Below are 24,783 nucleotides of genomic sequence, written 5' to 3'. Positions count from 1 at the left end.
TAATTTACTTTTATATACTTCTCTATTTTTTTCATTAAAATGACATGTTGTTATGCTTTAATTATTTGTAGAGAGTTCACTAACTCCAGTTGATACCTTTCAAGAAAATTATGATAGGCAATTCATTAGTTGGTTAAAAAAAAAGGTGAGTGCTTGTTAACATTAATATTTTTCAAACCATGTATGTAAATATTATTTGCTAAACTATGTGATTGATCTTGATAGGTTGCAAGATTACACAAATGAAATGATAGTAAGCAAATGGTAGATTTGCTCTCATTGTCACGTGGTCCCACGACATATATGACAAGTCATCGTGGCTACCTTATTAATGGATATAGGTTTCACATGCAAGATTATGATAAAGATTTGAGAACTCAGATCTGCGGGGTGGTTGTAGTTGGAGAGACAAATGAAGAGAATAAGAATATTGATTACAATGGAGAGCTAACGGATATTCTAGAATTACAATTTATTGGTGGAGGAAGAATAATTTTATTTTGATATTCGTGGTTTGATGTGTATCACCAAGAAAAGGGAGTTAAAATAGATGAATATGGCTGTGTAAGTGTAAACCGCCAGCGATTTCTGAAAATAACCGAGCCTTTTGTATTAGCGAACCAAGCATCACAAGTTTTTTACGTTGAAGATGTTTCCAATAAAGGTTGGCATGTTGTACGAAAGGTTCAACCTCGTGATACTTTTGAGGTTCAAAAAGAAAATATTGATGATTTAGAGGAGTTAGATAATTCTTCAAAACTGAAAAGGAAAAGAACTCATGAAGGTTTGGATATTTATCAACTCCTTTATTTTATTAGGTAACTCACTTGTGATAATAGAAGTTTCGTATTGGATTCCATTTGTTTTACAAGTTCAGAAAAGGTTTCTAAAATTATACCAGTGAATTTTCTCTTAACTGATTATATACTCTTATATGATGAATTTGACTTGCTAAATATTTGCTTATCTCCAGGTTTCTATGCGTCGTATTTCTGTAAATTTTCTGTATTACTGTTTTCTATGGCCATCTAACTTCCTAGCTTCTTTTAAAGACATTCATATTTTCATATATGATAAAACTGACAGGATAGACATCTGTTTCTCAATTGTTTCTATGCTAAGTTGACATGAATCCATCAAAATATCAGAAGTCTAATATGGAATCAAGTTCGAAGACTGTTAAGCATGTGTACGTTCCACCTGGTACCTTAGCAAGGGGGCGAGGGCAAAGCTTCAGAGCATTGGGTTCTGTACGAGTAAATGCTGAACAACGAGGTTTGATTGGCAAAAGTAAAGCTTTTAATGTATTAGATTCTGATATGAAAAAGCTAATTCATAATGATAGTCTTGCACATCCTGATTTTGATCAAATATTTGAAGGTGACACTCCCCTTCCTCATGAAGAAGAAGAGATGCGGGGCACTGAGAGAAGTGAAATATGTATTTTATTATCTCAAGCTATAAGATTTTTTTATAGTTATTGTACAAGAACTATTTTTATATTTGACTTAAATTGGAATTTGTAGGGCAATGTGAATCTGAAAGGATAAAAAAAGTGAGAAGAACGAGTAGGTATAAAAACTTTGCAGGACTCAAAGTTGGAGAAAATGTTGCGCCTCCTAGTTTTGATCAAATATTGAAAGGTGATGCTCCCCTTCCTCGTGAAGAAGAAGAGATGCGGAGCACTCAGATAAGTGAAATATGTATTTTATTATCTCAAGCTATAAGATTTTTTTGTAGTTATTGTACAATAACTATTTTATATTTGACTTAAATTGAAATTTGCATGGCTATGTGAATATGAAAAGGTAAAGAAAGTGAGAGAAACGAATAGGTGTAAAAATATTGCAGGACTCAAAGTTAGAGAAAATGTTGTGCCTCCTGGTTTTGATCAAATATTGGAAGGTGATACTCCCTTTCCCCATGAAGAAGAAGAGATGCAGAGCACTCAGAGAAGTGAAATAAGTATTATATTATCTCAAGCTAAGATGTTTTTTGTTGTTATTGTACAAGAACTATTTTTATATTTGACTTAAATTAGAATTTGCAGGGTTATGTGAATCTGAAAAGGTAAAAAAAGTGAGAGGAACGAGTAGGTGTAAAAATGTTGCAGGACTCAAAGTTGGAGAAAATGTTGCTCCTTCTGGTTTTGATCAAATATTGGAAGGTGATGCTCCCCTTCCTCGTGATGAAGAAGAGATGCACGATACTCAGAGAAGTGAAATAAGTATTTTATTATCTCAAGCTATTAGATTTATTTGTTATTATTGTACAATAATGATTTCTATATTTAAATTAAATTTGATTTGCAGGGCATGTAAATTTGAAAAGGTAAAAAAAGTGAGAGGAACGAATAGGTGTAAAAATGTTGTAGGTCTCAAAGTTGGAGAAAAGTTGTGAGTCGATTTCTACCACAATAGGGTTGTTGGACAACATCATGCTTCATTTACGAGACACTTAGGTATATTGGTTCGTGATCGTAATATGTGCCCATGCGGGTACACTCATGGGCAGACATCGAAGAATATTAGCTACACCACATATGGGAAGCTGCTACGGTAAAGATTTAAAACGTTACTGCTCTGGGGTGTTTCTTTCTAGATTTAATGATTTCACATCATGGAAGCCACACTCCGAGAAGTTATTGAATTGATAAATTCTTCGTAGTACACAAATGGAACTTCAGTTCAAAGTGCATCAGAATACATAGATTACCTTAGCATTAAATTGTCCGGCGGAATAACTTTTCAGGCTCTAATTGCTAAAAATGGCTGTAAGTCTTACCTAGGACCTTTGCCTATGCTTTCCATTTCTTTCGGATGAATCTCTGCTATATCAATCTATATTTAGCTGAATGCATTTGACATATGAAGCACTGGTGTCCATTTAGCAAATCACCAAGTACTCTCGTACGAATTTTCTAGTAAACTCTTTGTGTTCTTGCCCAGGTTGCATCATATTATGATTGGCCAGTATCCACTACACATTATATTATAGGATCTATGGTTGGTTTTGGTCTTGCTTATGGGAGAACTAGTTAGCCTACGCATGACTAATGTGAATCCTGATAAGTTAATAAAAGTTTGGCTATACATAGACACTGGCTTTTGATTCAATAGTTTCCAAGTCCTACAAAAAAGGACTTTCAGAATATTTAAGATAAATCTAGCCCTAGTATTTTATGAGATTCTCTAGATGCATGTATTTGTAATTGATTAACTAATCTTCCTCATTTTTAATTGTGGCATACACCTGACTCTTCTAGTATCAATATCTAATCATGCATATTTGCTGCTCCAAATTTGTCTAACTTTCATTTCGACTATTGCAAGTATATATATGCCTGTTAAATAGAACTAAATATACACTCATGGTCGCTTCACTTTTTTCTTTTAAGAATCTGCCCTATCTATCAATTAGAACTCGTATAAACTTTATAAGCTTTATCATGTCTTTTGATACATACAGTTAATTTTCTATTTTTTTAGTTTATAAAATAAGTTTCATATTTAATGATACTTGTGAAATATTTTAGGACAAATTTGACAGTGATGACATAAATGATCAACGGGATCATGTCTTGAAACATATGAGAAAGTTATGGAATAATTGGAGAGGACCGATGCACAAGAATATTAAGTCTAAGCCATTCCGTTATGCTCTAAAAGATGTGCCAAAGACGGTAGACAAAAGTGATTGGGAATGGCTGGTCAAGGAGCATTTTTTTACTGAAAAATTTAAGGTATGATTTTATAGCTATTTATTAACATTGTATTATATTAAGTGGCTAACCAGAATTTTGCCGGTTTGTTGTTAATTTAGGAGACAAGTACAAGAAACTCGGTCAATAGGTCTAAGTTGAATATGTCTCATCGTACGGGTAGTAAGTCAATTAGGGAGATCATTTATGAATTGGTGAGTAAATCTTATAATTATATTCTATTAAGAAACCTCATCTTTGTTATAAAGATTTCTTTGACTTATTTATTTAAATGTGAAGGGAGGTAAAGATGGTAATCCACTAGATGTGATAATTATTTTTTTTGAGACTCGTAAGAAGAACAACAAGCTTGTCGAACCTGAAACCAATGAGAAATATGTATGTTTATTGATAAATTTTAATTTATATTATTTATTTATTTATTATTTTATAATATTTTAATTGAATTATTTTTATTTTACAGGCTAAAATCACAGAATTGGTGCAATATGAATCGTCTCTTACAATCATTGAGGTTGTAGAAAGGTGCTTCGGACCTCAACGAAAGAGTCATGTAGTTGGATTTAGTGGTGGGATAACCGCTAAGGAGTTGAAAGGTGGTAACTCCTCTAAAGCTGCATTGTTGGAAAAACTGAATGCTACAGAAAAAGAAAATAAATTACTAAAAGGACGCCTAGAAGGTCTAGAGAGTAAATATGATGAGCTAGGGAGTAAATATGCACAGCTTGCAAAGATAGTGTTTCATCAGCCTTCATCACCATCTTCAAGTGATCAATAGATTGAATCATTTAACGGGTTAGTAGATTAAAAATCCTATTTTACTCTGTGATGTGTGAGATCGATTTACCCCTGTCCAATCTCGTCCTTTGAGTTGTTGCATAGCTGGAGAAACTGATTCTGTGGTCTCAGCTGCCTGCTTCTCACTCTTATCATCTCTAAGCCCATCAGTAACATCCAAGTATCGAGCTGCTGCTATAGGAGTTTGTCCAGATTTGCCTCGAGTGTGAAGCACTTGCCCAGATGTTTTATCCACATTAATCGGCCCCTGTTCAAAATTTGATTGCTGCACGGATTCATTAAGTTTTTCCTTAACCCCAATTGCTTCATTACCTCAACAAACTTGAGTACATCCTCGATCTGAAACACTATCAACAATAGGGTCTTTAGAAATCTGCTTTTCCCCCTCGTAAACCCGAGACACCCTATTCACATGTGTAGCTTTAGAACCTGCTGGTTTTTCAAACAATTCAGCAAGTACAATAGCTAGTTGATCATGTACATGCACCAACTGTTGATATGGGAAACAGAGGGCCATCACCAATGGTTCCTTCACTAATTGTTGGGTTTCTTAGTCTGCTCATTTTTTGGCCAACAATTTCTAGCATAGGTGGAGGTGCCACCATTGTTCTTTTAACATTGTTATTTCCTATCTCCTTGACACTTGTTGTATACTTGCTGTCAATATTCATTCCTATACAAAGTGTTTCATCTGCTACCTATTAGGAAGGCAGTACTGGTTTTGTTGTATATGACGGAGAAGGTTTCTTTGGGGTAGGGACCATGCTCCAAGTTATCCTCTTCTTATTTTTGTACAATCTGATGGGATAAGTTCTCTGTTTACTTTTAATTTTTTATAATTAGTAAGATGATAAAATTATTTGTTAGAGATCGAATAAACAGAGCGTATAGCAGATTCTTTAGACAAACAGAGCAAAATGTACACTCGGGACACATCCTTAATGTTTTGGAATCTCAATAGGAAATTCCAAAATCTTTGCACCATCTGTTATCTTAGGATCCTTCAAAGAAGCAATAGCTTCAGGAGATGATTGAGCTCGATTCCCATTAGGAGTTGGAGCATCAAGTACCTGCCCAACTCTTTTCTCCTTCCGACTTGTTGATAGTTGCATCTTAGATTATTCAAGTTCCTTAGTGATCAACTGTCCAGCTGCATTAGCGTATTGCTCAGCATCTATAGTTATAGCAGTCCTTTCGATCAACCACAGATGCTTTTGCATTCTTCAAAACCTGAGAACCCCTAACTACAGTAGCATCAACAGGACCTGTAGCAGCACTACAACCAGCTGTTATAGGCAGTAGCTTACAAATATCTGATCCTTTAGCTACAACATCTGATTCTTGCCCCTCATTAGCCACAACAGAAGCTTTAATGCTGAGTAGGTTGATCAGCTGCAACAGTAGGTTGATCACACCCTGTGACTGCCACCGCCCCATTACCATCCAACTTAGGATTAGTTTGTAATGCTGAGTTCACAACCTTGTAAAGCCTCGCCAAGGCTATAGTAGCACGAACATCACCTGCAGGTTTAGATTGACCCTTCACCACCTTTGAAACATCACCTACAGGAATAACTGGACCACTATTAGTTAGTTCTTTTCCAGTTTTTGCGACCTGTTGCTGCCCAGATGCATTCTTAGCAACAATTGCTATATTTCGCATCTTATTAACATCATATCCTTGATGAACTACAATGGACTTGTTCCCATTATTATTAGCAGCATCCAAACATGTTCCCTCAACCACCTACTGCCGTTATTTATCATCCAACAATTGCTTCAGATCACCTTGAAACTTCTCCACCAAATTTTGATCTTCACAATCCTCGTCTGCCCCATTCCTTACACTATCTTGAGTCCTTGACAAAATCAAACAACATGTATTCTCACCATGCCCTTGACGCCTACAACAAGTACAATATTACGGCAGTTTTCATCACAAGGACATCATATTAGTACCTAAAAGGAAATTATTGATTGTGTCCAACGTGACAAAGACACCCCTGATTATGTTAATTTCTTGTTGATTTGGCCCATTATTATTAGTAGTATAATTTTCATAACCCATTTTTATTTAGCAGGAGGAACAAAGGGCGATCTGATCTAAACCTCAAACTCTAGAAAAAATGTCTAATTCGTGTCGTGACCACACCAAAATTATCTTTAAGCCCTAATTGTTTGTACGATTTGAAGTGTTGTTTCGTAACGAGCCATAGAAGAAAACAAAAACTAACCGGGTAATAAAAAGAGGGCACATTACTAAGCCACATTAATCTATATACAATTTATTTTACATAAAATATGTTCTGTATCAAACTGAGACTCCTTACCCAAAAAAAAGTATTTTTGAAGACTAAGGGTCGTTGGATCACATTCAATGATATTCCTATGTTGACGCCATGTCCTTAATATAATGTAAGGTCTTTAATTGTACTGTTTTATCCAATTTAAACTCTAATCTCATTGAATTGAATTCTTGAAAAATATATATTATAACTTAATACTAGTATTTGTTTGTGAGTGAAGTTTTAAATTTTGATTCCAACAAGGAAATGGGATTGAAGTCTAAGAGACGTTATTTATTTAAACCCCCACTTTTTATCTCAGTCAGATCATCGAACTGAAGTGTGCATTGTGAGCCATCCTTTCCCTTTCTTCTTTTTCTAGAAATTTTAAGCTTTAGACTACATTTTCAGAAGTTGAGCAATATGCCTATAGGATCAACATAGAAAAAGATTTTGTAGTCATTCGAATAGGCCGGTTCATCATTTTTCAACCTGTACTTTTTCACTTCAAAATTTTCATCTTTATATTATACTTTAGTATGATCTTCTTTAGTTGTTTATTCTTTGTTACTAAACTAACATAAATTTGTTATTTTAACAGATTAAAAATTTGAAGTCCAAAGAACCTATCCTTGAAGAAAGTGTAAAGCAAGTTGAAGTATAAGAGATTTTTGGTTTGTGAGGGATGATTTAGACATTGTCTTATGTACATATATATGCTGCAATTTTACTTTTTCTCTTTTTAGGAATTGTTAAAAATAATGTCTTACAATTTGGATTGGTTTCCGGTAAATATGATACTTTAGTTCATTATACTAACAAGATATAAAGTATTTAGTTTATTTTCTAATGTTGTTGAGCATGTATGAAAGCATATAAAAAATTATTACTATTCATGTAATTCAAATTTTAGTAATTATATTTATTACATTTTTATATTAGCGAAGAAAAATGTGGTCATTAAAACTCTTTAACGACAGGTTTCTCAAATAGATAAATGACCATTAACGAAGAAAATTTTGGCTATTAAAAGTAATTTTATAATCAACGAAGGGACTATCGGTCGCTAAAATCACTTGAATTGACTTAATTAGTAGTAGTGATTAGAGTTTTTTAACGACCAGATAATATTTTAGCGAGGGGAAAATCCTGTCGCTAAGCATGTATAACGACCGAAAATTATGCCGTCGCTAAAGAACATTTAACGATCGGATTGTGAAAACGGTTGTTAACTTTTAACGTCGAAATTTTTAACGACCGGTGACAAGCGGATATTTTCCGGTCGTTATCAACTTATAACGACCGGAATTGGACTTTTAACGACCAAATTTTCCCTCGCTAAAAGCCTATTTTCTTGTAGTGCATGCTGATCAAAATTGTATCTTTATTGAATATAAAGTAGGAGACAAAGTGATGGTGAAACTCCCAAAGCGATACTTGTTTGCAGGGTTCCACAACCCTCGCCTATTGCAAATGTACATTGGACCCTTGTCCATTAAGAAGCGCATTGGGAAAGTTGCATACGGGGTGGATACCCCAACCTAGTGGAGGATTCATCTAGTCTTCCATGTCAGCCTTCTGAAACCTAATGGAAGACGTAGAGGATCCTTTGCAGAGCCAACTCACAATACCTAATATTCGAGGCCCTAATTCAACTAGGAAAAGGCATGTAGAAGCTATTCTCGATGATCGAGTGATTCATGCTTCAAGGAAAGATCACCAAGACTTCCTAGTGAAATGGAAAGGGTTGTGATACACAGGAGAATACTTGGGAGAGGGGACAAACCTCAAAGCATACAAGAGCTTGATCGATGATTATATTACAAATAAGGCGCCAAGGACCCCTTGGATGCGCCCCATGGTGTCTTGGCAAGCCTCCCAACTCCTAGCACCATGGACGGCCCCGTGGTCTTGGCTGCGCCAAGTGACAAGCACGTCTGTGCCTGTGTCGCCCCATCAATTGCCCTCGACAGCGCCAAGCCGCAGGCAGATGCCAACAGCACTGCGCGCGCGGACTTTGATGCTAAAGACAAGGTTGCTACCAACGGACCTACTTCTACCTTGTAGGAATCTACGTCCTTTTTATTGTAAATATAGAGTAGCTTTACTTCATAAATTACCATTATGTCTCTCTAGCTTAGTTATGTCATGTCATGTAACTTTAGTTTATTTTTTTTAAGCATTATTGGTGGAGTCAAGCAATCAAACTTTCAAGCTAGCAAATAATTTTCTGTATTGGTGTCTTTCCCCTCAACACCGTGTTGCCTTTTTGTAATAGCTTTCATTAATGCAATCAAGATTTCTTTCGTTGTCATTCACTTTTATATTCTCTCAATTGATCTTGACATTGGTTTTCCCGTACTGTACTGACAATCTCATCTAGCATATGGAGGGGACCCTAGTTGACAGATAGTAACCGGACATCGGTTTCTTAGCCTTACGGCGCCCTTCCAAGAAATCTCAGGAAGACACCGCGTAACAGCATACATGATTGACAAGTAATAAATTGATAAGTAGAGTATAGTTTTCACAAGGACTTGTGATTAACTATCAATTAAATTAAACTTAAATAGTTAATCTATTCAAGTGATTTTCTAAAGTATAAATATTTAACTAAAACTAATCTATATCAGTAAACTAAAAAATTAAAGAAAACAAGTCGGGAAGCTTAGAGATGAATTCAATGAGAGAGAATATTTCAGAGCTATGTGTCAACTAATAATCTCGTTGATTCAGTCACTTAAATTATCTAATTAATGTATCTAATTTATTGATTGACAAGGTTAATATTATTCATAGCACTCTACCAATGTACTACTTGCCTATTCAAGCTAACCTAATACCTATATATCTATGGAGTTAGGATTAGAAAGAACGCTTTAATAATTCATGTATAGCAACCAAGCAATGCGATTAGGTGTAAGTCTATCTTAACCGCAAATTCATTTCCCGTGGTTTAGGTTCAATATCTTGCTATATCCAATCGTATATGCAACCAAGAATTCTCACCTTTGAGTTCAATCCTAAATTCATATATTGTATTTAATTGGTGATCAAGCAATCAAATAATTCAGTACAAGATTGAATAAATAAACCAATATGATAAAATAATAAAAACTATTCAAGGTTCAGCTACAACGTTCATGTAGCATTTATAACCCAAGAACTAATAAACTATGAGATTAAAAAAAGAGAAAGAGAAGAAAAACTAGTTAGAAAGCTTGCTAACGTGCTCTCGATGTGAATTCTCCTTCAAAGTGATGTCTCATCCTCATTATTAGGTTTAGAACCCTTTTATACAAGTTAGGGACGTTTAGGACCCAAAAATATCTTCTCCAAGTTGAAATAGGACAATTCCCGAGATTGGGCACTCTAGAAACCACATCGCACGAGCCTGGGTGTTGAAAATATTTGAGTTATGTTTCTAGCACCACAGGTAACTGTAGGCGCTAGCCTGGACACTAGAATTCGGCACTTTTTCTTTTTCAACTCTGACTCGTGTATATTCATTCTTTACTTTCGATTGATTCCTACATATATAAACATCAAAAATTAGCTCAACGTATTGCAATTACACAATAGAACCAACAAGAATAGAGCAAAATGTTAGGTGAAGCACATAAAAAAGTACATATTTTTGGCCAGACATCAACACCCCACACTTCGACTATTGCTCGTCCTCGAGTAACCTAAACTTTACTACCTTAAGAACACAACTCAAGATACCACATCACGAGGGAGCATATAGCAATTAAGTACACTACATCTATGAATACGGTTGATGCCAACAATTAAATATGGGCATACACAATTCACACACTTCCCAACTTCTCATGCCTACGTATAATTAAACAATCCAAACATTCAAATAACTTTCCCATAACCACCTTACCTCAAAGACCGACTCGTCACCCTAAAGCATTCTCAACTTGCACACTTTCTCCAACAAGATGTCACGACCTAATTTCCCCTCCGTGTGACATCATGACGGCACCTAGTCTCTACAACTAGGTAAGCCTAATATTTTGCAGAATAATAAAATAAAAAAAGATAAATTTAACCAACTATTCAAATATACACAACAAATCTCAAAACCTGGAACATTGTGAATCACAAACTACAGAAGGAAAAATCTAGTGTCTCTATACCTCAGAGTCTAACAAGGAAAAATACAGAAGATAACGGACATGAGAAAGAGTAGAAGGGGACTCCGAGGTCTGCGGACGCGGCAGATATACCTTGAAATCTCTGAAGCTGTCCCGGCTCACTGATAGTGCAGCTGATAAGGTGCACCTGGATCTGCACATGAAAAACATGTGCAGAGAGTAGCATGAGTACACCACAATCGGACCCAGTAAGTGCCAAGCCTAACCTCGGTCGAGTAGTGACGAGGTCAGGTCAGGGCCCTGCTGGTAAATATATAATGAAACAATGTAGAGTGTAATACCGCAATAAAATAATGGCTGAAATTTAACAACAATGAAATCATAAAAGGTAATAACTCAGTACACAGAAACACAACATGGGATCTCCCGAGATACCGTCTCGTAGTCCCAAATATAAATGTGTAGGGGGATCTCACGGAATACCGTTCCGTAGTCCCAAAGTAAATGTGCAAGGGGATCTCTCGGAATACAGTTTCGTAGTCCCAAAGTAAATATGCAAGATAGGGGGATCTCCCGGAATACCGTTTTGTAGTCCCAAAGTAAATATGCAGTACAGGGGGATCTCCTGAATACCGTTCCGTAGTCCCAAAGTAAATTTGCAGTATATGGGGATCTCCCGGAATACCGTTCCGTAGTCCCAAAGTAAATATGCAGCGCAAACAATAGAAATGCAACTACATCACAAGATCATACGATTTAGACTAAGTACCAGTCAAGGAAGAAGCAGGAAATTCACTAAGCATGCTGCACAGAGTTCACATAGGCAATTAAGACAGGTAGACATGTTGTATTAGACTAAACAGGTTAGCTACGTAAATAGCAATAACTCAATTAAGAATGAGAATAGATTAATACTCATAAAAATGGTATAACTCAAAATAAAAGGAAAACAAGTTGCTGCTTAGTAAGAAATTGGGTTTTTCCATAACTAGCACGTGTACGTACTCGTCACCTCACGTACACGGCGCTCACATATCACAATAGTTCCGAATCTTAAGGGGATTTCAACCACACAAAGTTAGGCAAGTCACTTACCTCGAACCAAGCTCAATCAATCGGTCACAATGCCTTTCCCACGAATATTCGGCTCCGAATGGCCCAAATCTAGCCAAAAGCAATTACATATTATAAATACAACAATAATAGACTCATCTAATTAACGAAATCAACACTTTAACGAAAATTCCGAAACTAACTCAAAAATCTCCCGTGGGGCCCACATCTCGGAATCTGATAAAAGTCATAAAATACGAAAGCCCGTTCACTCACGAGTCTAACCATATCAAACTTACTAAAATCTGACACCAAATGGTCCTCCAAATCCACAAATCAAACTTCTAAATCCCTAGCCTCCAATTCCCAATTTCCACCTTAAATACACACTAACTAGGTGGAAAAATATATGGGGAAGTAAGATTATTGATCAAAATAAGTATAAGGGACTTACCTCAAGAGACCCCTCAATAATGCTCTCAAGAAATCGCCAAACCCGAGCTCAAAATGTTGAAAATGAGCAAAAATCGCGAACACTTGCATTTAAGTGTTCTGTCCAGACATCTCGCACCTGCGGACTCTCTGTCGCATCTGCGACTATCGCAGGTACGGAAATGCATCGCACCTGCGCCGAGCTGCCAGTATCTGTGACTCTCGCAGGTGCGGGAAAATCTTCGCACCTGCGGTTCCTGCTCAACTCCATCTTGACCGCATCTGCGGCTCCTCCTTCGCACATGTGATCCCACACCTGCGGTCTCCCCTCCAAATGTGCGAAAACACCAGAAACCAAAAAATCTTCAGCAACTAACCTAAGTCCAAATTCAATCCATTAAGTATCTGGAACACACCCGATCCCCCCGGGACCTTAACCAAACATACCAACAAGTCCTAAAACGCCATATGAACTTAGTCGAGCCCTCAAACCACATCAAACAATGCCAAAATCACAAATCACCCTCTAATTCAAACTTAATGAACTTGAAACTTCAAATTTCTACAACCGATGCAAAAATCTATCAAACCACATCCGTTTGACCCCCAATTTTGCACACAAGTCATATTCAACATTTCGGACCTACTCCAACTTCCAGAATCAGATTCCAACCCCGATAAAAAAAAATCCACCACCGGTCCAAAACTCCAAAAATTCTATTTTCGCCAATTCAAGCCTAAATAAGCTACGGACCTCCAAAACACAATCCGGACACGCCCCTAAGTCCAAAATCACCTAATGAAGCTAACAGAACTCCATTCCGGAGTCGTCTTCACACAGTTCTAACTACGGTTAAAATCCTAAAACTTTAGCTCCTGTTTTAGGGACTAAATGTCCCAAATCACTCCTAATGCCAAAACGAAACCTCCCGGCAAGTCACAATAGCAGAAATAGATATGGGAGAAGCAGTAAATAGGGGATCGGGTCTATTACTCTCAAAATGACCGGTCAGGTCGTTACATCCTTCCCCTCTAAAAATAATCATTCGTCCTCAAACGAGCATAAAGACATACCTGAAGTGGTTAAAGGGTGAGGGTAACGGCTGCGCATAACATGCTTGGTCTCCCAAGTTGCCTCCTCGATCGGTTGTCCCCTCTATTGAACCTTCACAGAAGCAATGTTCTTTGACCTTAGCTTTCTGACTTGCCTTCCTAAAATAGCCACTGGCTCCTCAACATAAGATAGATCCTTGTCCAACTGGACTGAGCTGAAATCCAACACATGAAACGAATCGCCGTGATACTTCCGGAGCAAAGAAACATGGAATACCGGATGAACTCCCGCTAGACTGGGAGGTAAGGCAAGCTCATAAGCAACCTCTCCAACTCGACGCAACACCTCAAATGGACCAATGAACCTTGGGCTCAGCTTCCCTTCTTTCCAAACCTCATAACGCCCTTCATAGGCAAAACCGGGAGCAGGACTCGCTCTCCAATCATGAATGCCACATCGCGAACCTTCCGGTCCGCATAACTCTTCTGTTTGGACTGGGCTGTGTGAGGTCTATCCTGAATCACCTTCACTTTTTCCAAGGCATCCTTGACCAATAATCTGGCTTCACCGGGCTCGAACTAACCCACTGGGGACCGACACCGCCTACCATACAGAGCCTCATACGGTGCCATCTGAATGCTGGACTGATAACTATTGTTGTAAGCAAACTCCGTAAGTGGCAAGAACTGGTCCCAAGCACCCCCAAAATCTATCACACACGCACGGAGCATATCCTCTAATATATGAATAGTGCGCTCGGACTGCCCGTTTGTCTGAGGGTGAAATATTGTTCTCAACTCAACCTGAGTACCCAACTCATGCTGTATAGCTCTCCAGAACCGTGATGTAAACTGCGTACCCCGATCAGAGATAATAGATACTGGTACGCCATAAAGCCTGACGATCTCACGGATGTAGATTCAAGGCAGCTGCTCGGAAGAATAGGTAGTCATCACAGAAATGAAATGAGCCAACTTGGTCAGCCTATACACAATCACCCAAACTACATCAAACCTCCACTGGGTCCGTGGGAGTCCAACAACAAAATCCATAGTGATCCGCTCCTATTTCAACTATGGAATCTCTAACTTCTGAAGCAATCCACCTGGTTGTTGATGCTCATATTTTACCTACTGGCAATTCAGACATCGAGCCACATACTCTACTATGTTCTTCTTTATTCTCCTCCACTAGTAATGGTTTTTTAAATCCTGATACATCTTTGCGGCACCGGGATGAATAGAGTACCGTGAACGGTGAGCCTCCTGGAGAATCAACTCACGCAAAACATCTACATTGGGCACACATAGCCTACCCTGCATCTTCAATGCACCATCATCTCCAATAGTGACCTCCTTATCATTACCGTGCTGGACTGTGTCCTTAAGGACAAGCAGATGGGGGTCATCATACTGACGCTCCCTGATACGATCATAAAGAGATGACCGAGAGACCACACAAGCCAATACTCGACTCGGCTTAGAAATATCCAATCTCACAAACTGGATGGCTAAGGCCTGAACATCCAACGCCAATGGCCTCTCTGTTGTTGGTAGATATGCTAAACTCCCCAAACACTCTGCCCGACGACTCAAAGCATCGGCCACCACATTGGCCTTCCCAGAGTGGTACAAAATAGTGATATCATAATCCTTAAGAAGATCCAACCACCTCCGCTAACATAAGTTAAGATCTTTCTGCTTAAACGGATGCTGCAAACTCTGGTGATCGGTGTAAATCTCACAAGGAACACCGTACAAATAATGTCGCCATATCTTCAAGGCATGAACAATAGCTGCTAACTCAAGGTCGTGGACAGGATAATTCTTTTCGCGCACCTTCAGTTGTCTGGATGCGTAGGCAATCACCCTACCGTCCTGCATCAACACCGCGCCGAGACCAATCCGCGATGCATCACAATATACAGTATAAGACCCCAAACCTGTAGGTAATACCAATACTGGGGTTGTAGTCCAAGATGTCTTGGGCTTCTGAAAGCTCTCCTCACATTCCTCTGTCCATCTGAATGGAGCACCCTTCTGGGTAAGTCTGGTCATAGGTGAAGCAATAGATGAGAATCCCTCTACAAATCGACAGTAATACCCTGCCAAACCAAGAAAACTCCGGATCTCTGTAGCTGAGGACGGTCTGGGCCAACTCTGTACTGCTTCAATCTTCTTCGAATCCACCTGGATCCCCTCACTCGATACTATATAACCCAAGAACGCCACTGAGTTTAGCCAAAACTCAAACTTTGAAAATTTTGCATATAACTTCTTTTCTCTCAAGGTCTGAAGTGCAGTCCTCAAGTGCTGCTCATGATCTTCCCGAGTCCGGGAGTATAACAGAATGTCGTCAATAAACATAATGATGAATTAGTCAAGATAAGGTCGGAAAACACTGTGCATCAAGTGCATAAAAGTTGTTGGGGCATTGTTCAGCCCAAAATACATCACAAGAAACACATAGTGACCATATCTGGTCCTGAAAGTAGTCTTCAGGATATCTGGCTCTCAAATCTTCAACTGATGATAACCTCAACGTAAGTCAATCTTGGAAAGCACGCTGGCACTCTGTAATTGATAAAATAAGTCATTAATACGATGCAATGGATACCTGTTCTTCATTGTGACTTTTTTCAACTGGCGGTAATCAATACACATCCGTATAAAACCATCCTTATTCTTCACAAATAAGACAGGAGCACCCCAAGGTGACATACTGGGCCGAATGAAGCCCTTCTCAAGCAATTCCTGTAACTGCTCCTTCAACTCCTTTAACTCAGGAGAAGCCATTCGAATAGAGATGGACTGAGTGCCCGGCAACAAATCAATGCCATTATCAATATCTCTGTCGGGCGGCATGCCTGGAAGATTAGCTGGGAACATATCTGGAAAGTCCCTCACTACTGGAACTGACTCAACTGTAGGGGTATCAATACTGACATCTCTCACATAAGCTAGATACGCGTCACACCCCTTCTCAATCATTCATTGAGCTTTAAGAAATGAAATAACTCTGCTGGGAGTATACTCTAAGGTACATCTCCACTTAAATTGCGGAAATCCTGGCATAGCCAGCGTCACGGTCTTAGCGTGACAATCAAGAATAGCATAATGGGGCAACAACCAGTCCATGCCCAAAATAATATCAAAGTCCACCATGCTAGGTAATAATAAATCAGCTCTGGTCTCAAAACCACTAAGAGAAATCAAACACAACTGATACACGCGGTCCACAACAAGAGAATCTCCCACAGGAGTAGACACATAAATAGGGGAACTCAATAAATCCCAAGACATGCCGAAATACGGGTCAAAATAAGAGGACACATAAGAATATGTAGAGCCTGGGTCAAATAATACCGACGCATCTCTATGACAGACCGGAACAATACCTGTAATGATAGAATCAGAAGCAACTGCCTCTATACGTGCAGGAAGTGCATAACATCTAGAATGGCCTCTCCCTATAGGGCAACCTCTACCTCCCCGACCTCCACCTCGAGCTGGCTGAGTAGGTGGGGTGGCAGCTGGTGCTGTAATCATAGCCTGAGGACCCGGTGGAGCACGCTGTGGCTGAAAAGTCTGTGGAGGTGCACCCCTCCTAATCCTGGGGCAATCCCTCACCACATGGCGAGTGTCACCACACTCAAAACAAGCTCTGGGAGGTCGTGGATGCTGTGACTGGCTCGGGCCAAGTCTGCTGGACTGGCCACTAGGAACACCATGTGGAGGAGGCACACTAGATACTGGCGGTGCATAATAAGGCTCTTGGGGCCTAGGAGGAGCTGGAACACCGATGGCAGATGGAAGAGCTGAATGAACGGGGCGGCTCACATAACTCATACTATGGCGAGATGCTGGGGCACGAGCTCCAGAAAAATAATCAGCCTCTCGAGTCCTCTTGGCCTCCCTCTCCTCTTTATCCCGGGCAAACATGCCCTCAAATCTCCTGGCAATACTCACAACCTATTGATAAGAAATATCCATCTCCAACTCCTTGGCCATACTACTCCAGATGCTGGGATGGAGTCCCTCAATAAACCGTCAAACCCTCTCTCAACCTGTGGCAACTAAGGCCGATGCTTGTCGGGCCAAATCACTGAAACGGACTGCATACTCTGACACAGTCATAGCACCATGGCGCAGCTGCTCAAACTCCATGCGCCATGAGTCCCTGAGGCTCTGAGGGAAATACTCTCTTAAAAATATATCCGAGAGCTGAGTCCATGTAAGTGAAGGTGCCTCAGCCGGACTACTCAACTCATAAGCACACCACCACTGATAGGCGTCTCCTCTAAGCTGGAATGTAGTAAAAGAAACCCCGCCCATCTCCATTACGCCCATAGTACGGAGAATATGATGACACTCCTCCAGAAAACCCTGAGCAATCATCTGTAGCCAATCCGCTAAATGTAGGTGGGTGGTACTTCTTGTACCTCTCAAGTCTGAGCTGCTCCACCTCAGAAGATGCTGCCCTAACCTCGGGCTGAGCTGGAGCTACCGGCTGCATTGGTACAACCTCTGGAACCTGGTCAACCTAAACCTACTGCTCTGGGGTACCGGCGAAGGGAGTCTGTGCTCGTCCCCTGGCCTGAGATGTGGCAGGAGCAAGTGGAATAAATCCAGCCTTAGCTAAAGTGCTTAACATGCTCAGAAACTGGGCTAGAGTCTCCTGGAGGGCTGGTGCAGAAACAGGTACCTCAGGTGTCTGCCCTCCAGCTGGAGCTACTGGGGGCTCCTCTTTAGCAGCTCGTGCGGGTGCTCTTGCTGCACCACGTAGACGTCGTCGGCCTCTATCCCTGTCCCGGCCTCTCGCGGCTCTAGCAGGGGGCGCGGGTGCCTGTTCATCAGATCTGCTTGTACGTGTCCTCATCATTTGTGAGAGAATAGAATACAGAAGTTTAGAATATTTGAAGTCAACAATTTTTGCACAACAAGGAATCAAAGTAGTGAAATTTTCCTAATAGTTGCATAGTCTCCCGAAGATAAGTACAGACGTCTCCGTACTGATCCGCAAGACTCTACTAAACCGGTTAGTGACTCACGACACCTACAAACCTAGAGCTCTGATACCAACTTATCACGACCCTATTTCCCCTCCGTGTGACGCTGTGACGGCACCTAGTCTCTACAACTAGGTAAGCCTAACAGTTTGCGGAATAATGAAATAAAAATACATATTTAACCAACTATTCAAAAATACACAACAAATCCCAAAACCCGGAACATCGTGAATCACAAACTATAGAAGGAAAAATCTAGTATCTCTATACCTTAGAGTCTAACAAGGAAAAATATAGAAGATAATGGACATGAGAAAGAGTAGAAGGGGACTCCGAGGTCTGCGGACGCGACATATATATCTTGAAGTCTCTGAAGTTGTCCCGGCTCACTGATTGTGCGGCTGATAAAGTGCACATGGATCTGCACACGAAAAACATATGCAGAGAGTAGCATGAGTACACCACAATCGGTACCCAGTAAGTGTCAAGCCTAACCTCGGTAGAGTAGTGACGAGGTCATGTCAGGGCCCTACTGGTAAATATATAATGAAACAATGTAGAGTGTAATACCACAATAAAATAAATGCTAAAATTTAACAATAATGAAATCATAGAAGGTAACAGCTCAGTACACAAAAACACAACGTGGGATCTCCCAAGATACCGTCTCGTAGTCCCAAACGTAAATGTGCAGGGGGATCTCCCGGAATACCATTCCGTAGTCCCAAAGTAAATATGCAAGATAGGGGGATCTTCCGGAATATCGTTCCGTAGTCCCAAAGTAAATATGCAAGACAGGGGGATCTTGCGGAATACCGTTTCATAGTCCCAAAGTAAATATGCAGTACATGGGAATCTCCCGGAATACCGTTCCGTAGTCCCAAAGTAAATATATAGCGCAAACAATAGAAATGCAACTATATCACGAAATCTTACGATTTAGACTAAGTATCAGTCAAGGAAGATGCAGGAAATTCATTAAGCATGCTGCACAGAGTTCACATAAGCAATTAAGACACGTAGACATGCTGTATTAGACTAAACAGGATAGCTACGTAAATGGGAACAACTCAATTAAGTATGAAAATAGATTAATACTCATAAAAATGGTATAACTCAAAATAAAAAGAAAACAGGTTGCTGCTCAGTAAGAAAATTGGGTTTTTCCACAACTATCACGTGTACTTACTAGTCTCCTCACGTACATGACGCTCACATATCACAATAGTTCTGAATGGCCCAAATCTACGGCTCCGAATGGCCCAAATCTAGCCAAAAGAAATTACATATCATAAATACAACAATAATAGACTCATCTAATTAACGAAATCAACAATTTAACGAAAATTCAGAAATTAACTCAAAAATTGCCCGTGAAGACCACTTCTCGGAATCAGGTAAAAGTCATAAAATACGAAAGCCCGTTCACTCACGAGTCTAACCATATCAAATTTACTAAAATCCGACACCAAATGGTCCTCCAAATCCAAAAATCAAACTTCCAAATCCCTAGCCTCCAATTCCTAATTTCCACCTTAAATACACACTAACTAGGTGGAAAACTACATGGGGAAGCAAGATTATTGATCAAAATAAGCACAAGGGACCCCTCAAAAATTCTCTCAAGAAATCGCCAAACCCGAGCTCAAAATGTTGAAAATGAGCAAAAATCGCGAACACTTGCATTTAAGTGTTCTGTCCAGACATCTCGCACTTGCAGACTCTATGTCGCATCTGCGACTATCGCAGGTGCGAAAATGCATCGGATCTGTGGCTTCCCTTCGTACCTGCACCCAGCTACCCACATCTGTGACTCTCGCAGGTGCGGGAAAATCTTCGCACCTACGGTTCCTACTCAACTCCACTTAGGTCTTTTCTGCCAGTAAACTCGCACCTGCGAGCCTTCAACCGCACTTGCGGTACCGGTTTTGCGGCTAAGACTCCGCACCTGCAGAGTTTCATTAAACTCCCAGGCTTCGCACCTACGCACTACCCTTCGTACCTGGGAATGCGCTTCTGCGCTCAATTGTTCGCTTATGCGGAAACTTGGCTACCTCAACTTTCTCCCTAAATCCGCTTCTGCGACCACTACACTGCATCTGCGGATGCGCAGATGCAGCCCTCTTCTCGCATCTGCGCTCACAAGATCATATGAAAAAAAGCACACCTGCACCCTTCTCTCCGCATGTGCGATTCCACACCTGCGGTCTCCCCACCGTAGGTGCGAGACACCAGAAACTAGCAACATCAGAAATTGCATAAGTCAAATTTTCCATCCGTTAAGCATTCGAAATACACCCGAGGCCCCCGTGACCTCAATCAAACATACCAACCCATCCTAAAATGCCATAGGAACTTAGTCGAGTCCTCAAACCATATAAAACAACTCTAAAATCACAAATCATCCTCCGATTCAATCTTAAAGAACTTGAAACTTCAAAATTCGACAACTGGTGCCGAAACCAACCAAACCACGTCCGATTAACCCCAAATTTTGCACACAAGTCGTATTCAACCCTATGGACCTATTCCAACTTCCAGAATCGAAATTCGACCCCGGTATCAAACTTTCCACTACCGTTCAAAATTTCCAAAACTTCAACTTTCGCCATTTCAAGCCTAAATGAGCTACATACCTCCAAAACACTATCCGGACACGCCCCTAAGTCCAAAATTACCTAACGGAGCTAAAGGGACCGACGAAACTCTATTCCAGAGTCGTCTTCACATAGTTTCGACTACGGTCCAACTCCTAGGCTTAAATCTCCATTTAGGGACTAAGTATCCGAAAACACTCCAAAACCAAAATGAACCCTCACGGAAAGTCACAATAGCAGAAAATAGATATGGGAGAAGCAGTTAATATGGGATCGGGGCTATAACTCTCAAAATGACCGGCCAGGTCGTTACATCCTTCCCCTCTTAAAACAACCATTCATCCACGAACGAGCATAAAGACATACCTGAAGTGTTGAAAAGATGAGGTAACAGCTGCGCATAACATGCTCGGTCTCCCAAATCGCCTCCTCGACCGGCTGACCTCTCCACTGAACCTTCACGGACGCAATGCTCTTTGACCTCAGCTTTCAAACCTGCCGATCCATAATAACCACATGCTGCTCAACATAAGATAGATCCTTGTCCAACTGGACTGAGCTGAAATTCAATACATGAGCTGGATCGCCGTGATACTTCCGTAGAATAGTAACATGGAATATTGGATGGACCCCTGCAAGACTGGGAGGCAAGGCAAGCTCATAAGCAACCTCCCCAACACGTAAGCAACACCTCAATTGGGCCAATAAACCGTGGGCTCAGCTTGCCTTTCTTCCCGAACCTCATAACTCCTTTCATAGGCAAAACCCGGAGCAAGACCCGCTTTGCGACCATGAATGCAACATCGCAAACCTTCCGATCCGCATAACTCTTCTGTCTGGACTGGGCTTAGCGAAGTCGATCCTGAATCACCTTCACCTTATCCAGGGCATCGTGAACCAAGTCTGTACCCAATAATCTAGCCTCTCCCAGCTCTAACCAACACACTAGAGACCGACACCGCCTACCGTACAGAGCATCATACGGTGCCATCTGAATACTCGACTGATAACTGTTGTTGTAGGCAAACTCCGCAAGTGGCAAGAACTGATCCCAAGCACCCCCAAAATCTATCACACACGCACGGAGCATATCTTCCAGTATATGAATAGTGCGCTTGGACTGTCCGTCCATCTAAGGGTGAAATGATGTGCTCAACTCAACCCGAGTACCCAGCTCCTACTGTACATCCCTCCAGAACCGTGATGTAAACTAGGTACCCCCGGTCATAGATGATAGATACTGGTATGCCATGTAGCCTGACGATATCACGGATGTAAATTTGAGCTAGTTGCTCGGAAGAATAAGTAGTCATCACAGGAATGAAATGAGCTGACTTGGTCAGCCTATCCACAATCACCCAAATTGCATCAAACCTCCGCTGAGTCCGTGGGAGTCCAACAACGAAATCCATAGTGATCCGCTCCCATTTCCACTCCGGAATCTCTAAATTCTGAAGCAACCCACCCAGCCGCTGATGCTCATACTTCACCTGCTGGAAATTGAGGCACCGAGCCACATACTCCACTATGTCCTTCTTCATCCTCCTCCACCAGTAATGCTGCCTCAAGTCCTGATACATCTTCACGACACCCAGATGAATAGAGTGCCCTGAACTGTGAGCCTCCTGAAGAATCAACTCACGCAAACCATCTACATTAGGCACATATAGCATGTCATGCATCCTCAATATGCCATCATCCCCAATAGTGACCTCATTAGCATCACTGTGCTAAACTATGTCCTTAAGGACAAGAAGGTGGGCGTCATCATACTAACGCTCCCTGATACGATCATAAAGAGAAGACCGAGAGACCACACAAGCCAACACTCGACGCGGCTCAGAAATATCCAATCTCACCAACTAGTTGGCTAAGGCCTGAACATCCAATGCTAAGGGTCTCTCTGCTGCTGGAAGGTATGCTAAACTCCCCAAACTCTCCGCCCGGTGACTAAAAGAATTAGCCACCACATTCTCCTTCCCCGGGTGGTACAATATGGTGATATAATAGTCCTTAAGTAGCTCCAACCACCTCCATTGACACAAGTTAAGATCCTTTTGCTTGAACAGATGCTGAAAACTCCGATGATCGGTGTAAATCTCACAAGGAACATCGTACAAATAGTGCCGCCAAATCTTTAGGGCATAAACAATAGCTGCTAACTCAAGGTCATGGACAGGATAGTTCTTCTCATGCACCTTCAGCTTTCTAGATGCGTAGGTAATCATTCTACCATCCTGCATCAACACCGCGTCGAGACCAATCCGCGACGCATCACAATATATAATGTAAGACCCCGAACCTGTAGGCAATACTAATACTGGGGCTGTAGTCAAAGGCATCTTGAGCTTCTGAAAGCTCTCCTCACACTCCTCTATCCACCTGAACGGAGCACCCTTCTGCATCAGCCTGGTGATAGGCGCTGCAATAGATGAGAATCCATATACGAAGCGACGGTAATACCTCGCCAAACCAAGAAAACTACGGATCTCTATAGCCGATGATGGTCTAGGCCAACTCTGCACTGCTTCCACCTTCTTCGGATCCACCTTAATCCTATTACTCGATACTACATGGCCAAGAATGCCACTGAGTATAGACAAAACTCACACTTAGAAAATTTCGCATATAACTTCTTTTTTCTCAAAGTCTGAAGCACAGTCCTCAGGTGCTGCTCATGATCCTCCCGAGTCCGAGAGTACACCAGAATGTCGTCAATAAACACAATGACGAAAGAGTCAAGATAAGGCCGGAACACACTGTGCATCAAGTGCATAAAGGTTGCTGGGGCATTGGTCAGCCCAAAAGACATAACAAAAAACTCATAGTGACCATATCGGGTCCTCAAAGCAGTCTTCGGGATATATAGCTCCCGAATCTTTAATTGATGATAGCCTGAACGTAAGTCAATCTTGTAGAACACTCTGTCACCCTGTAACTGATCAAATAAGTCATCAATACGAGGCAATGGATACCTGTTCTTCACTATAACTTTGTTCAACTGGCGATAATCAATGCGCATACGCATAGAACCATCATTTTTCTTCACAAACAAGACAGGAGCAGCCCAAGGTGACATACTGGGCCGAATGAAGCCCTTATCAAGCAACTCTTGTAACTGTTCCTTCAAATCCTTCAATTTAGGAGGAGCCATAGGATAAGGAGGAATAGAGATGGGCTGAGTGCCCGGCAACAAATCAATGCAAAAATCAATATCTCTGTTGGGCGACATGCCTAGAAGATCAGCTGGAAACACATCTGGAAAGTCCCTCACTACTGGGATTGACTCAACTGTAGGGGTATCAATACTGACATCTCCCACATAAGCTAGATACTCGTCACACCACTTCTCAACCATTCATTGAGCTTTAAGAAATGAAATAACTCAGCTGGGAGTATACTCTAAGGTACCTCTCCACTCTAATCACGGTAAACCTGGCATAGCCAGCGTCACGGTCTTAGCGTGACAATCAAGAATGGAATAATGGGACGACAACAATCGATACCCAAAATAAGATCAAAGTATATCATACTGAGCAATAAAAGATTGGCTCTGGTCTTAAAATCACTAAGAGCAATGAAACTCGATCGATTCCTGCGGTCCACAACAAGAGAATCTCCCATAGGAGTAGACACATAAACATGGGAATTCAAAGAATCCCGAGATACGCCCAAATGTGGGGCAAAATAAGAGGACACATATGAATACGTAGAGTCTGGTCAAATAAT

The 24,783-nt window shown here is 40.8% G+C and overlaps 1 protein-coding gene across 8 annotated transcripts; it reads left to right on the top strand.

The window, feature by feature from the left end:
• The first annotated feature begins 1,800 nt into the window (after positions 1-1,800).
• Positions 1,801-7,654, top strand: LOC108943852 (uncharacterized). Of its 8 annotated transcripts, none has more exons than XM_070177348.1 (5): positions 1,801-1,965; positions 2,051-2,227; positions 3,536-3,742; positions 4,185-4,516; positions 7,421-7,654. In XM_070177348.1, exons 3-4 carry the CDS (start codon positions 3,590-3,592, stop codon positions 4,497-4,499), a joined length of 468 nt encoding a protein of 155 aa, XP_070033449.1. In that variant the 5' UTR covers positions 1,801-1,965; positions 2,051-2,227; positions 3,536-3,589; the 3' UTR covers positions 4,500-4,516; positions 7,421-7,654. The 8 variants fall into 8 exon arrangements, 6 of the variants coding, with proteins under 6 accessions (XP_070033449.1, XP_070033448.1, XP_070033450.1 ...); XM_070177347.1 differs by having other exon boundaries at positions 7,406-7,654; XM_070177349.1 differs by lacking the exon at positions 7,421-7,654 and adding an exon at positions 2,342-2,558 and having other exon boundaries at positions 1,802-1,965; positions 2,051-2,079; positions 4,185-4,532.
• The last annotated feature ends 17,129 nt before the right edge of the window (positions 7,655-24,783 follow it).

Source organism: Nicotiana tomentosiformis, chromosome 6 (assembly GCF_000390325.3).
Source record: "Nicotiana tomentosiformis chromosome 6, ASM39032v3, whole genome shotgun sequence".
Lineage (NCBI taxonomy): Eukaryota > Viridiplantae > Streptophyta > Magnoliopsida > Solanales > Solanaceae > Nicotiana > Nicotiana tomentosiformis.
The sequence above is the reverse complement of the archived record's forward strand: the minus strand, read 5'-3'. Positions and strand labels throughout refer to the sequence as shown.